Below are 13,666 nucleotides of genomic sequence, written 5' to 3' on the forward strand. Positions count from 1 at the left end.
GGAAGCAATGTCACTGCGTTTTCAGCACAAAAACGCGGTAAAAAATGCCGCTAAAAATGCAGCAAAAACGCCTAGTGCGCACAAGGCCTAAGAGGGCTGTATGCGGTCATCATGCTTTGCGGGGACATCATACTGTGTAAGGAGGCTATGTGGACACATCATGCTGTGTGGGGACATCATACTGTGTAAGGGGGCTGTGTGGGAACATCATACTATGTAAGGGGGCTGTGTGGGAACATCATACTGTGTAAGGGGGCTGTGTGGGGTCATCATGCTGTGCGGGAACATCATACTGTGTATTGGAACTGTGTAGGAACATCATGCTCTGTGGGGACATTATACTGTGTAAGGGGGCTGTGTGAGGACATTATGCTGTGTAAGGGGGCTGTGTGGGGACATAATACTGTGTAAGGTGACATCATGTTGTTTGGGGACATTACACTGTGTAAGGAGGCTTCGTGGGGACATCATGCTGTGTGGGAACATCATACTGTGTAAGGGGGCTGTGTGGGAACATCATACTGTGTAAGGGGGCTGTGTGGGAACATCATACTGTGTAAGGGGGCTGTGTAGGAACATCATGCTCTGTGGGGACATTATACTGTGTAAGGGGGCTGTGTGAGGACATTATGCTGTGTAAGGGGACTGTGTGGGGACATTATACTGTGTAAGGGGGCTGTGTGGGGACATTATACTGTGTAAGGGGGCTGTGTGGGGACATTATACTGTGTAAGGGGGCTGTGTGGGGACATTATACTGTGTAAGGGGGCTGTGTGGGGACATTATACTGTGTAAGGGGGCTGTGTGAGGACATTATACTGTGTAAGGGGGCTGTGTGAGGACATCATACTGTGTAAGGGGGCTGTGTGGGGACATTATACTGTGTAAGGGGGCTGTGTGGGGACATCATACTGTGTAAGGAGGCTGTGTGAGGACATCATACTGTGTAAGGGGACTGTGTGGGGACATCATACTGTGTAAGGGGGCTGTGTGAGGACATCATACTGTGTAAGGGGGCTGTGTGGGGACATCATACTGTGTAAGGAGGCTATGTGGACACATCATACTGTGCGGGGACATCATACTGTGTAAGGGGGCTCTGTGACAACATAATATTGTGTAAGGGAGTTGTGTGGGGACTACATAATTCTGCATGTGAGGGTTGTATGGGGAGTAGGGACATACTACTGTAAGAGGGCTGTGTGGGGATATCATTCTGAGAGGGAGGCTGTGTGGAGACATAGTACTGTGTAATGAGGCTTTGTGGGCACACCATACCTTGTGGGGGGCTATGTGTGGACATTATACTGTATGAGGAGCTGTGTGGGGACTTCATACTCTGGGAGCATCTTATTGTGTTGACAGCTGTTGATTAAGACACAATGGCTGAATACCAGGAGCAATGTGATTTCTAAACTGTATATAAAGCAGTAAATGATATAGTGCTGCTTAGCTATTGATGAGAATACAAGTTACAACGAGCTCTGCCGTAACATGTATTAACAGTAGCACAAAATTAATATACGTTCTTCTGCTCAATATTAAGTGTTGAAAATTAATATAAAATAACAATAATAATAATGTGCAGATTTTGTCCCATTGGTTCTTCAGTCCACAACAGTCACAATATCTCACGTGGCCCCTTGGAAAAATTAATTGCCCACCCCTGGCCTTGACTGAATGTAAGTAACTAATCTTCAGCCATGAGAAGTATTTCAGGTGATCTTTCAGAATCCACTATCCTGTGTGTGCACATCAAGAATAACACTATTTCTGCCCATCACGTCGCTATATTCTGCTATTTTTCACCAGTTTTCCCCTATTTTTCAGTTGTCTCTGAGCTGGTGGGTGCAGACTTGCTGCTATGATGTCTCCCATACACAGCACACACAGATGATGGATCACTGCTCTCCCGTCTCTATGAATTTTATACCTCTTCTTAACTTTTTTTTTTAGGTGTTTTTACAAAACCCTGGAATATTTACTTAAAGAACGATGGTCTGGAAGAAAGTAACGAGTTCTTAAAAATCATCCTAAAGTCACCCAAGAACGCCCTACTGGGCAAGATTACAGAGGCCACAATTGAAATAATGGACCCAAGACAAGGTGGGGGCAAAATCTACTTATGGATTCAATAGTTCAGTAAATTGTACATGTAGGTGCTATGTCTGTGCTGCATATATGTCTCCAGTCTGAGCTGATACCTGAGGTTAATAGCGGAGGTCGCTCATCATTATTATTATGTATCATGAATCAGCAATGCGCAGCACTCCAGCTGTTGTGACTACAACTTCCCACATGCCCTGACAGTCAAGGAAATGCTGGGAGTTATAATATTACAAGGAAAAAGACTGATGGCACTTCCTAATGTGCAAGTGTGAACAGGTGCATCCTGAGCATGAGATATATTAAAAAAAAGAGACAGTTGCACTCTGAAATGGTAAGATATGTTAACAATTAATGCTAATAAAAAATATATAAAACTCGAGATAATTAGCATATAACAAAGGCCAGTTTTATGTGAGCCCAACGCCGACGTCAAGGCGTATCTCATAATGTTGGGTATGCACCTGTTTTCACTTGTGTGTTAGGAAGTGCCATCAGATTTGTTCCTACTCATCAGCCTTACACGATTTTAATTCTTTATTAGCAGGTTCCTATCTGCCCATAAAATGGAGGTTTTTTTATAACTTAAAGAGATGCAGATTAGTTAGAGATTCAACATTAAAAGCTCATGCGCACGTTGCGTACTCACATGCATTTACGCGGTGTTTCTGTGACGCCCTGGACCCCAGGGGTCACAGGTAACAACACCTACCACATTACACACACACCCCCACCCCCTTGTGAGGACACACCCATCACCCAAAAGGGAGACCTGATGCCTCCCTCAGGGCGAGTAGGGCACACCAGGTGGGCGGAGTCAGGTGGAAAGACACGCCCACCAAGGAGACTACTGTCCTGAGGCAGGAAATACAAGCAGATGAGTTGTAGAGTGACAGTGACAGGAGGTGTAGAGGAGCAGAGCTGTCAGGGACCCGGGTTGGAGCCTGGGATCCCCGTAACGTCACGCAGGCAGACGGTGGTGGCCGTCTGCAGGAGTACCGGTACAGCAACCTGTGGAACCGGGCCAGGGTTGGAGCCCGCCGGCCCTGAACCGGGGAGTCAACCGCTTACCGGAGCACCAGAAACCGGGTACTCAGACCCCGTCCTAGCTTAGAAGCTACTGAGTTTAGGCAAATTAACTGATTGCAGTCTGGACCTCACGGGCTCATTCTCACCCAAAGTCCCGAAAGAAGGCAAAAGCCCACAGATACCGGGTGAGAGCCACCGCCAAGGGCCAAACATCTGACGGGCCAGCGCCTGCGGGCAACAGAGGGCTCTTCCGGCAGCTCAACGCCGGGGAGCGGGCTACCACTGTCCAGGCAGGGGAGCCGAAGACCACAACAAGAGGTGCAAGGGAAAGGGGCCACCATCAACCTCACAGGGGGACACAAGCAGCCGGCTGCGGGACCCGACCATACCTGAACTTTGGTTTACCAGTGACTCTGAGTGTGAATTAATCGTGAGTACACCAGTGCCATCCGGGCACGACACTGCACCGCAGCACGGCACCCTGCACCCCGACAACAACACCGTCGCCAGCACGTCCCTCACCGGGCCCCGGGACACACCGCCCCTACCCACGGAGGGGCTAACATCTAGGCTGCGGCCACAACACTGATCCTGGATGAGCCCCCATCACTCCAGCCGCAGCGGTGGAGCATCCCGTCACCACGACCCGTGGGTGGCATCACAACCCGTCCGACGATAATGCGGCCCTCCCCGGCTGCGTACCTTGTCCCACACCACCACCACCCCACTGCCTCCCCTTAACAGAGCGACGTGGCCCCCGGTCCGGAGGCACTCGTGCCACCGACAACCCGAGCCCGGACCTCAGGCGGCTCAGCCCGAGCAGTGGAGAGCGGCCGAGCCCCTGTCAGGGCGGTACATATAGCACTGCAGCATAAATACATGCGTCCTGCGTCTTCAGCACAATCTATGTAGATTGTGCATGATACGTGCGCACAATGCTTTTTTGAACGTAGCGATTTGGGTACTAAAATTTTTACCCAAATCCGTGCGCTCATAAAAGCAGCATGTCAATTTGTGCGTTCTGGATGCAGCTCCCACTCTGTCTATGGTGGGGGAAGCATCCCAAGCACATAAAATCGTTTTTTTAACAAAAATACTGCATTCATTATGCAATGTTTCTGCAGCGATTTGAAGCGCACATGTGCTGTCAAATCACTGCAGAATATTATGCTGTTATGTGCGCATGAGCCCTGAGTGATACGCTTTGACGTCGGCTGTTGGGCTCACATAAAACTGGGTTTTTTTTACATGCTAAGTATCTCAATTTTTATGTTTTTTGTTAGGAGTAATGCATGTTCATATTCCTATATTCATTGTTATAATATTACAACACTTCCCGTGAATGGGCAACTATTTTTTTATTACAGAAACACTGAGTTTTATCAAAATAAATCTCATTTTAACTTTTCTTCTAACAGATTAAATAAAAGCGAATATCTGATTGGTAGCTGGGATACCTATTGTCCCTATCATAACACTTCCTGTGCTATGGCAGTATACTCATATAATTTATATTATTATTTATTATATTAGTATTATTATTTTATTAATAATAAATTAATTATTATTAAGTATTAATTAATTAATAATTATTAATAATAATTAATAATAAATTTGAAATACATTTTTATTAGCAAATAAAAGATAATGTTTAGTTGATGGCTTTAAAGCCTGATCTCCATATGATAAGACTAAAGTGCCCAAATTCAGTGACAGGAAGTGTTATCATGGTAACGCAGGCTCTCTAGTTAATTTTAGCATATTTGCTTGGCCAGTGATGATCTGATTTACACAGACTGGACGTTGGCCGCCCGCACAGCACAAGCTTAGGTTTTTCCATTTCTCATAGTAAGTTTGTTATAACTATTTACACACACTTTTGGTTTATTACCATAGGTCAAAGTCTGGGTCAAGAGTGACACCTAGTGGACAGATGTGATACCAGCAGCATCTTGTGTGGTTGGTTATTGGGAGGACAAATATCAATGATAGTGTCTGTAGCTGACAGATAAAGGATAAAGGGTTCATTACATTTGATTTCTTTTAAAACTACTATCATCAGTTCGAACTTTCGAAGAACAGTGAAGTGGGACAGGTATTCCATTTTTCAGGTGACCCCGTTCTGGTGAAGACCACCCTGCTACCCCCTAGGAGGGCAGTGGCGACTTTGATTTTTGGGACATTAACTACTTTATTCTGTGGGATGAAGCAGGTGTGAATATGACCATATCCAGACCTCCTGACAACGGAATCCCAAACAGTGGGATATTTAAAGCTCCATCCCTGTTCCACCTGTAAATGCCCCTGATTTTGCAGTCAGTTATTAGGGATGTTTGCCCCCTTGGTTTACAGATATTTTACCTTCTGCAGTGGTATGAGAAGGGTCCTCTGCACTAAATTCTTTAGATATGTCCATAGAGTCCGCTCACCTTTACCGTTTATACACCCGGTCCCCAAATCACAATACAAGACACAAACCACAAAAGGTCGCATCCAACACATTAGTAAATGTTTTCGCTTTTGATTAAAGGGAACCTGTCAGGTGCAATATGCACCCAGATCCACGAGCAGTTCTGGGTGCATATTGCTAATCCCTGCCTAACCGTCCCTGTATACACTAGCATAGATAAAGGGATCTATAGAAAAAGTATTTCTAAAGATCTTTTATCTTATGCCAATGAGCGCAGGGACTAGTCCCAAAGGTGTTAGTTCCCCAGAATAGTCCACCCTTTTAGCATGGCAGCACATCCACAGGGGTGTATCAACATGATATTCAACGCACATTGCCCAGTGTCACCAGCGGTGCCGCGTGTACCTGTGTTTGCTGTCAATGCTCTTCTGAATGCCCAGCACTTCTGGTCATGCGCACTAGACCTCTCTGAAGCCAGGACCCCTACACCCGGCTTCATACTGCACATGACCAGAAGGGCCCAGCATCCAGAAGCGCGGTCACAGCAAACACAGGTACACGCCGCCCCGCTGGTGATGCTGCATTGAATAGCATGTGGGCGTACTAACATGCGGCTAGTCGGGGAACATAACACCCTTGGGACTAGTCCCTGCACTCATTAGCATATCATAAAGGATCTACGTCACAGTACTACGGGCTACACAGCACTTGGGGCTACACACAGTACTAGGGAGTACACAGCACTGAGGGGGTACACAACACTGGGGGCTACACACAGCACTGAGGGGTACACAGCACTGAGGGGTACACAGCACTTGAGGCTACACACAGTACTATGGGGTACACACAGCACTGGACGGGGGGCAGCAATGGGTTGCATACGCACAGTACTATGGGAGGAGGAGTCACACAGCACAAGTACGGGAGGCATGTACAGCAGGGAAGCATCTGCTGCACCTCTTCTTCTGTGACAGGAGCACCTCGCCCACAAGGTAAACCCTGACCACGCGAGCACAGTCCCGGGTTCAGTCTAGAATGTACAGGCTGTAGTCAGGTCCCGAAAAGAGCCCATAGATTCTAGTACAGGCTGCAATCAGGATCTAGAAAAAGCCCGTACATTCTAGCATCTACCCAGAACGCACTGGGATTTAAAGGGCCGGCGGCCGGCAAAAGCGTGATGTTGCCTGGAATGTGCCCGGGGGCTGCAGAAAATGTCATCGCGGGCCGCAAACGGCCCGCAGGCCGGAGGTTCCCCACCCTGCCTTAGAGTAACTCAGAGGAAGTATTCAATTATTCTGCAGTTCCCCTACAGGAGAAATAAGGCATTACACAGTCCATGGAGTAAAAGAGAGCAAGTCTACATTTATTCTGCACTGCCCCCACAGGAGAAATAAGGTATTACACAATCCATGGAGGAACCGAGAGCAAGTGTTTAGTATTCCTGCAGCGCCCTCGCAGGAAAAATAATATATAACAGAGTTCTTATTGAAATAAATAGTCTGTCTATATAATGGATCAATATTTTGGGCTCTCCTGAGTGATGGAACCTTTTTGTAGCTATTCTCTAATAAATTGTCTTGAATGGGAGACACCCCCCATCTTACATATAGCGGTCTCACCATCTGATGTAATATGTATAATTTTATATATATATATATATATATATATATATATATATATATATACATACATACATACATACATACATACATACATACATACGCACGCACACACACACACACACACATATATATATATATATATATATATATATATATATATATATAATTACAAAGATGTGCAGGCAGTCATGTCTATGATCCGTTCAGATCCCTGCCTTGATAACCTTCTATCTGCGGCTTCTTCCGATTAATGGGTCCGGTGCGGTGCGACACACATGGCGTCGAGCCTGGCCTACCAATCAAAAAAGGTGCAGGGGATACTGACATGAAGGGTACTGTCCGATGTGACCACTGGACCAGGGTCCTGCAATTTTGTTTTTTATCTTTATAAAATCTATTTATTCACCTACATAGGTCAATGTCGGAACCAAAATCCCAGACCAGGAGAGACCTTGTACCATGCGATAATCAGTAGCTCCAGGGGAGGAAGCGAAGGAAACCTGGCCACGTCTCCCAAGATCACCCAAATCTTACTACCCAACCCCCACACATCTGACCGCTCCAGGAGCCACGTCGCCCACCCTGGAGACAGCGAGCTGGATCACCACCGGCCCGGACCACAGAGGCGGCTCACGGGAAACGCCATCCTCGTACGTTAATTTAGCTTTTCTGCATTAACGACGGTAGGAAGAAATGAGAAGGTATAAGTCATTCTTAATTGATAGTGTTCTTCCCAGCAAATGAAAAACTTATATGGATTATTGCACAAATCTAATTATCTAATTAAGCTGCTTCAGGTTTGGTAAGTGGTTAAAATAAATTGAGCTTGCCGTTGACATTCCCTCTTAAGAGCGCTCGGTCCTCGGTCGGCTATTTAATTAGCGCAGCCTGATGAAGATGACACGACTCCTGTGATGAGATTAAGACCCTTATTGAGGGCTTGGTAAAAAGCATATTTAGGTCTCAATAACTCAATATTAAGGATGATGAAGCTTTTACCCGTCGCATCATCCTATGGCCGCTGAGCAACGTGTTCAATAGTTTTTAAACTAAACGCAAAAAAAAAATGAACTTGCCTTAAAGGGATTGTCCATGATAAGAAAACTTTTGTCTCAAAGTAGAGCCACACCTACATTCAACCAGGATTGCAGATTCATTGATGTGGATAGGATTCAGCTACAGGGACATTGTTTTATTTGTAGTTTTTTACTTAAATGCATGTATTTGGGGCTAAAAATAATTTTTGCAATTGGGTTTCATAAAAAAATGTTGCATCATTTGGCTTTTACAGGCTCTTTGTTTACCCAAACTTTTACTTTAATGCTGTCTATAGTCATCAATCATCTGAGAAGAGCTCAGAAGAAGACAGATAAGGGTCACCAAGTCATAAGGAGCTCACTGATGGATTCTCAGTTAACTCATTCTGCAACCAGAAATACAAAGGGGGGCATGGAGGCTATAGAAGGCAAACAGTGCAAAAAAAAGTTTAACCTATTATCTACCAATGTCCTTTTTTTGGGACGCCTAATCTTTTGCTTAAAATTCAGTAAATTAAATTAATTAATCATTAATTAATTCATTTAATTCATTCATTAAATTCATTAATTTTGCTTAAATTTCATTTTCATTTTTAATCTTTATTTTTTTTTTCATAAAAAAATCTGTCATTTAATTTAAAAAAAATGAAAACTTCTAATTTGGCAAGTAATGGGTTAATGACACAATTGAAAAAACTATTTAGGCCAAATACAAGTAAAAAGAATATTGTTCCATAAGGGGAACATCCCTGGTGTGGCGCATGTAGCAGCCATGTTTTTTTTAATTTTTAGACAATCCCTTTTAAAGGGGAGACTCTAAACTACCCCGATGATGATCTCAGATCTGCCCTAAAGGGGCATCTACTTGGATAAAGCCATCATGTCACGATTGGTTGGGGTCAAAAATCTCCCCCCAATCCTGAGACTAAAGGCCCAGTCATTGCACGCCGTCCTCCCACCCTTTATTCCTGCATGACCCCATTCACATTAATAGAGCTGAGCAGCCATTTCCTACATAGTCTGGTGGCCGGGAAAAAAATATTGGTCAGATGTATCACCTGCTGCAGCTACAGTGTATCCAATCTGTATCCCAGTATCAAGGTGCAACATCCTATGGAACACAACCATCCCGCAGGAGAGGAGACGTCTGGCTGGTCGGAGCGCCCCCCATTTACAGTGACGAGCGCCCCCTACAGGATTCAGCCTCTGTGGATTCAGGGCGCCAGACTAATAATGCTACAAAGAAGGTAAATGAAGGAGAAAATGTAACAAATTACCGTTTTTTTATTATATTATCTGATATTTTAGGAAACATTAGGGGCATTTCCTCATAGTGCCCAAAATACCTGCACAGTGCCCTCCCTCACACAGTATGATACCCCCAAAGCCCCCTCATAAAGAATGATACCTTCACAATGCCCAAAATCACTGCACAGTGGAGCACTTTAGACAGCGCAGGCTGCATGGTGGAGCGGTGAAGTGATGGCTCCCTCCTCCACCATTATACTCCACCATATCCGTATCATTAATGGCACTAGCCTGCCAGAAGAACTTCATAAATCCAGGTATGTCCTGCTGGATGCCGGAGAATTGGAATATATCTACCTGGAGCCCCTTTTTTTACCCCGTAGTAGCTTCTCCACATTGCTCCATGTTGTATATGACCCCCCACACCCTGTACAATATCAGGGGTCAGCGTGACATTGTATCTGGGGGGTGCGCTGTATCTTCTCCCATTAGGTGACAGTTTGCAGACTGATATAACTGTGGGTGCACAATGCAATTAATCATGTCTCTGAACTGTTCACATTGCATTTATCACCTTGATTGTCTCATAGGATAAGAGGCCGAGGACGTGTCCTGAGGGGTGGCACCTGCACCAGAGGCGCTGCTATCAGCTCAGCACCCACCCGAAATCCACCTGGGAGGACGCTGAGCGCCGCTGTGCACAAACGTAAGATGTCCCTGCACAGAGGCGCGCGCGGAGCTTGTGGGGGGCAGTCACCGGATCATTCATGTTAGGGGAATGGAGGCCCTGCCTCTCATGTGTCCTATGTAGAGTTATGGATTTTTGGTGCCATCTTCTGTATAACAAGTAACTAGTGGACCTGTAGACCCCGCTCCACCATGACCACCAGCAGCGTGGCTCATCTTTCTGGGTGACCCTTTACCCATTACACTAGTTCTGAATGGTCCCATCAGCTGCTAGGACCTCGGGGACCTGAAACTGTCCGCACAGGAAAGACTAGGACTCGACATTGCTACCAAAAACCTGCAGAACTAGAAGACCATGGCGTCAATCCCATTGCAGGCTTGCTGGCACCGGGCACTATGAGGCTCTTTGATCACCATCGGACTTTGTGCGGACCTTCCTGAGATGTTTGAAGTGGAGACACAAGCTGAGACATGGTGGAAGGAGCAGGGCTCGCGGCAGCACAGCCAGGAGGAGTATGCTGATTTTGCAGCAGGCAGTGACCTTACATTAGTGCACATGACAGGGGCATGCTTAGCGCTTCCATGACATTATATATTTGTCTAATACTTTGCTTTTCGCCATTTTCAGAGACGGCGGTCACATCACCAGCGTGCAGTCGGAAGCAGACATGAGGTGGCTCTGGAAGTTTGCCAACAAAAAGCCATTTTGGATCGGTAAGGCTGAGAGGAATAATGAGATGATAAAGAATTAGAAAACCATGGCTGCTTCCTTTCACAAACAGCGCCACCCCTGTCCTCAGGTTGTGTGTGGTATTGCAGCCTCCTAATTTTGTAAATCCCCAGATTCAGTAATACTGATGTATAAAATCTGCGCCTGTCTCTTTTTAGGGCTCAGACGGGCCGGGGATCCCTCCAGCTGGCGGTGGATGAACGGCCAACCTTGGAGTTACAGTAACTTTAGAAAGACTCAATCTGTTTTTCGGGAATCGGAGAGTTGCGTCCTCGTAGGGAGAAGGAGGGAATGGCAGCTAAGCGGCTGCAGCCAGAGACACCGGTACATCTGCTCCGTCGCCCCCTAGGACATGGCGGCGTGTACCCCTCCTGCCGTGTGGAGGGGCGGTTTATGACTTTCTTATGATCCATCCCTGAAGTGTCATCTCAGGACGCCGCACAATACCGGCATTTAATGCAATCGCTCCTCGGTGCTTCGTGGAGGCGGAGGGCGAATTTTATGCCCTTTTTTATGGGAACACACAAATCTGCCCAATATAATGGAAAGAGATAAATGCACCTGCTCTCTGCACGCACCGGCATATGGGGTCCGGAGGTGAGGGGCCAGACGAACGGGAGGACGTAATAGAAGGTGGGGGGTGAACCCAAAACCGCAGAGGGGACATTTGCTATTTCCTATGCGCCCTCCATGGTCCTATATACATCCCTTATACCTTGTGTGGGGGTATATTTGGGTGACGACCAATATGGCCACCATTACTGCTTACACAGGGGTCACCACACAGCTTTCCCAGCCCTCTGAATGACATTGCTGCCGCCTGATTATGTAGGAAAATTGCTGGTAACTGTTATAACTGTGGGAGAGGAATATTCCTACTTTTTCTGCTGTATGAATGGCACAGCTGCCCGTTATTGCAGAATATGTCCCTCACCATCGCATGTTACTGCATGACAAGTCGGAAGAGCAGTTTGGGAAAGCTGGGTGACTAATAAGAGACTCGTCATAAGACTTTCCCAGACTTCTGAATGGTGAAAGAAAGGCAGAAATACATGCCCTGTGTCTCATATACGTCCATTATACTACTAAATACTACTTACAAGACTGGGAAAGCTGGGTGACTAATTATCGAAATGGTGATCACCCAGCTTTCCCAAAAACATATCAATAAATGGCTGCGTAGATTTCATGTCTGATTTCTTTGTAAATCACAGTTGCTTCTCTGTTCAGTTTCCTTTGTCAGTGTGGTGATGGATCAACAATGATCTTATACATTTATACATTTAGGCCCTGTGCGCACGCTACGGTTTTACCGCGGTTTTTGACGCGGGTGCGGGATTCTTTCACAGGGTCCGGTTTCTTCTTAAGAAAAAGGCACTTTCTAGTGCGCACATAGCCTTAAGGCTATGTGTCCACGCTGCGGAAAATGCGCGGATTTTGCCGCGGATTTCTCGCGGAAAAGCCGCGGATTTCCCAAAAATCTGCAGCAGCGGCACTTCCTAGCCATTTCTATGGCATTTTGGAAATGCTGTGCCCACGCTGCGGATTTTTCTGCGGCGGATTTGGTGCGGATTTTGATCCGGAAAAATCTGCAACATGTCAATTATTGTTGCGGATTTTGATCCGGATTTTGGCTTAAAAAAATTGGAATAAAAAAAAAAAAATCCACACCAAAATCCGCGGCAATTCCGCGGTAAATCCGCGGTAAATCCGTGGCAAATCTGCACCTTTGAAAAGGTGTGGATTTTGCGGGAAAGCCGCGGATTTTGATGCAGAAAAATCCGCAGCAACATTCTCCCGTGGACACATAGCCTAAAGGGGAAGTAAGAATCTCTCTCCCCTATATGGGATAGGTGGTATCTTATAGACCGTGGGGGTCTGACCGTCAGGACCTGCACCAATCGGCAAAATAGGGCACTTTGATCCCCGTCAGCTAGATTGGCAGCGCACGGGCTCGACCACCGCTTCATTCATTCTCTGTGGGGCGAAAGTAGAAAGCCCCATAAGGAGGGATCCTGAGAAATGGATAATAAAAAGATCCGTTTTTTTCGTCTTTCTTCTTCGGAATATCGCGGTCAGGTTCATCTTTCCTTTAATGGGGTTTATAGATATGAATAATCAATTATATCAGGACACATTCCACAATGTTACCATTTGCTTTGGATTTGGATTTCTCATCACTTTTACATTTTTTCTTGCAATCGGTGAATTGGAACATTTATACCCAGAGGCGGCTCTCAGGGGACAGGGGCCTTGTAGAGCAGCGGTGTATGGAGTCTATTGGAGAAGATTCATGGAAAAGCAGGAAAATCAGCTTCCTCCTGGAAGGCAAGAATCTCACTAGTGCCAGCAAGAGACCCCCTGGTGGACAAAGACGGAAAAGGGCCCCTGTGCAGGAACAGTATATGGGCCTTTTGCAGCCTAAAAGCTTATGAAAATGCACAATTCCACCTGCTTTGGAGGCATTAGTGGCCCCATGATCTCTTGGGCCCCTGAGCAGCCGCACAGGTTGCACCAATGATAACTCTGCCCCTGAATTGACCTCCACCCCGTTCATCATCCTCTGACCCTTTGAGAAGCCCGGGGTGGTCACCTGGCTCCAGCAGCTGCACTGGAGAGATTTTTTCCTTCTGGTAAGGAACTAATTTGCATGTTTTCCCATGAATCACTGCAAATAAGAACCATACTCTGCAGGTGAAGTCTACGGCACCAATGATTGACAGGTGAGAGCAGAGTGGTAGATTTGGAGCGGAGCAGGGCATGCGCGATCTTACTCACCATCTTACTCCTCCTGGTC

The 13,666-nt window shown here is 46.2% G+C and overlaps 1 protein-coding gene across 1 annotated transcript in view; it reads left to right on the forward strand.

Moving 5' to 3' along the window:
- LOC142248935 (FRAS1-related extracellular matrix protein 1-like) overlaps positions 1-11,986 on the forward strand; it is a 204,932-nt gene extending 192,946 nt beyond the window's left edge. The window contains exons 30-35 of the mRNA XM_075320403.1: positions 1,957-2,106; positions 7,582-7,817; positions 9,299-9,451; positions 10,043-10,158; positions 10,768-10,853; positions 11,028-11,986. Coding sequence (XP_075176518.1) covers positions 1,957-2,106; positions 7,582-7,817; positions 9,299-9,451; positions 10,043-10,158; positions 10,768-10,853; positions 11,028-11,218 — 932 coding nt within the window. The 3' untranslated portion in view covers positions 11,219-11,986. The remainder of the gene's footprint in view (positions 1-1,956; positions 2,107-7,581; positions 7,818-9,298; positions 9,452-10,042; positions 10,159-10,767; positions 10,854-11,027) is intronic.
- The last annotated feature ends 1,680 nt before the right edge of the window (positions 11,987-13,666 follow it).

Source organism: Anomaloglossus baeobatrachus, chromosome 8 (assembly GCF_048569485.1).
Source record: "Anomaloglossus baeobatrachus isolate aAnoBae1 chromosome 8, aAnoBae1.hap1, whole genome shotgun sequence".
Classification (NCBI taxonomy): domain Eukaryota; kingdom Metazoa; phylum Chordata; class Amphibia; order Anura; family Aromobatidae; genus Anomaloglossus; species Anomaloglossus baeobatrachus.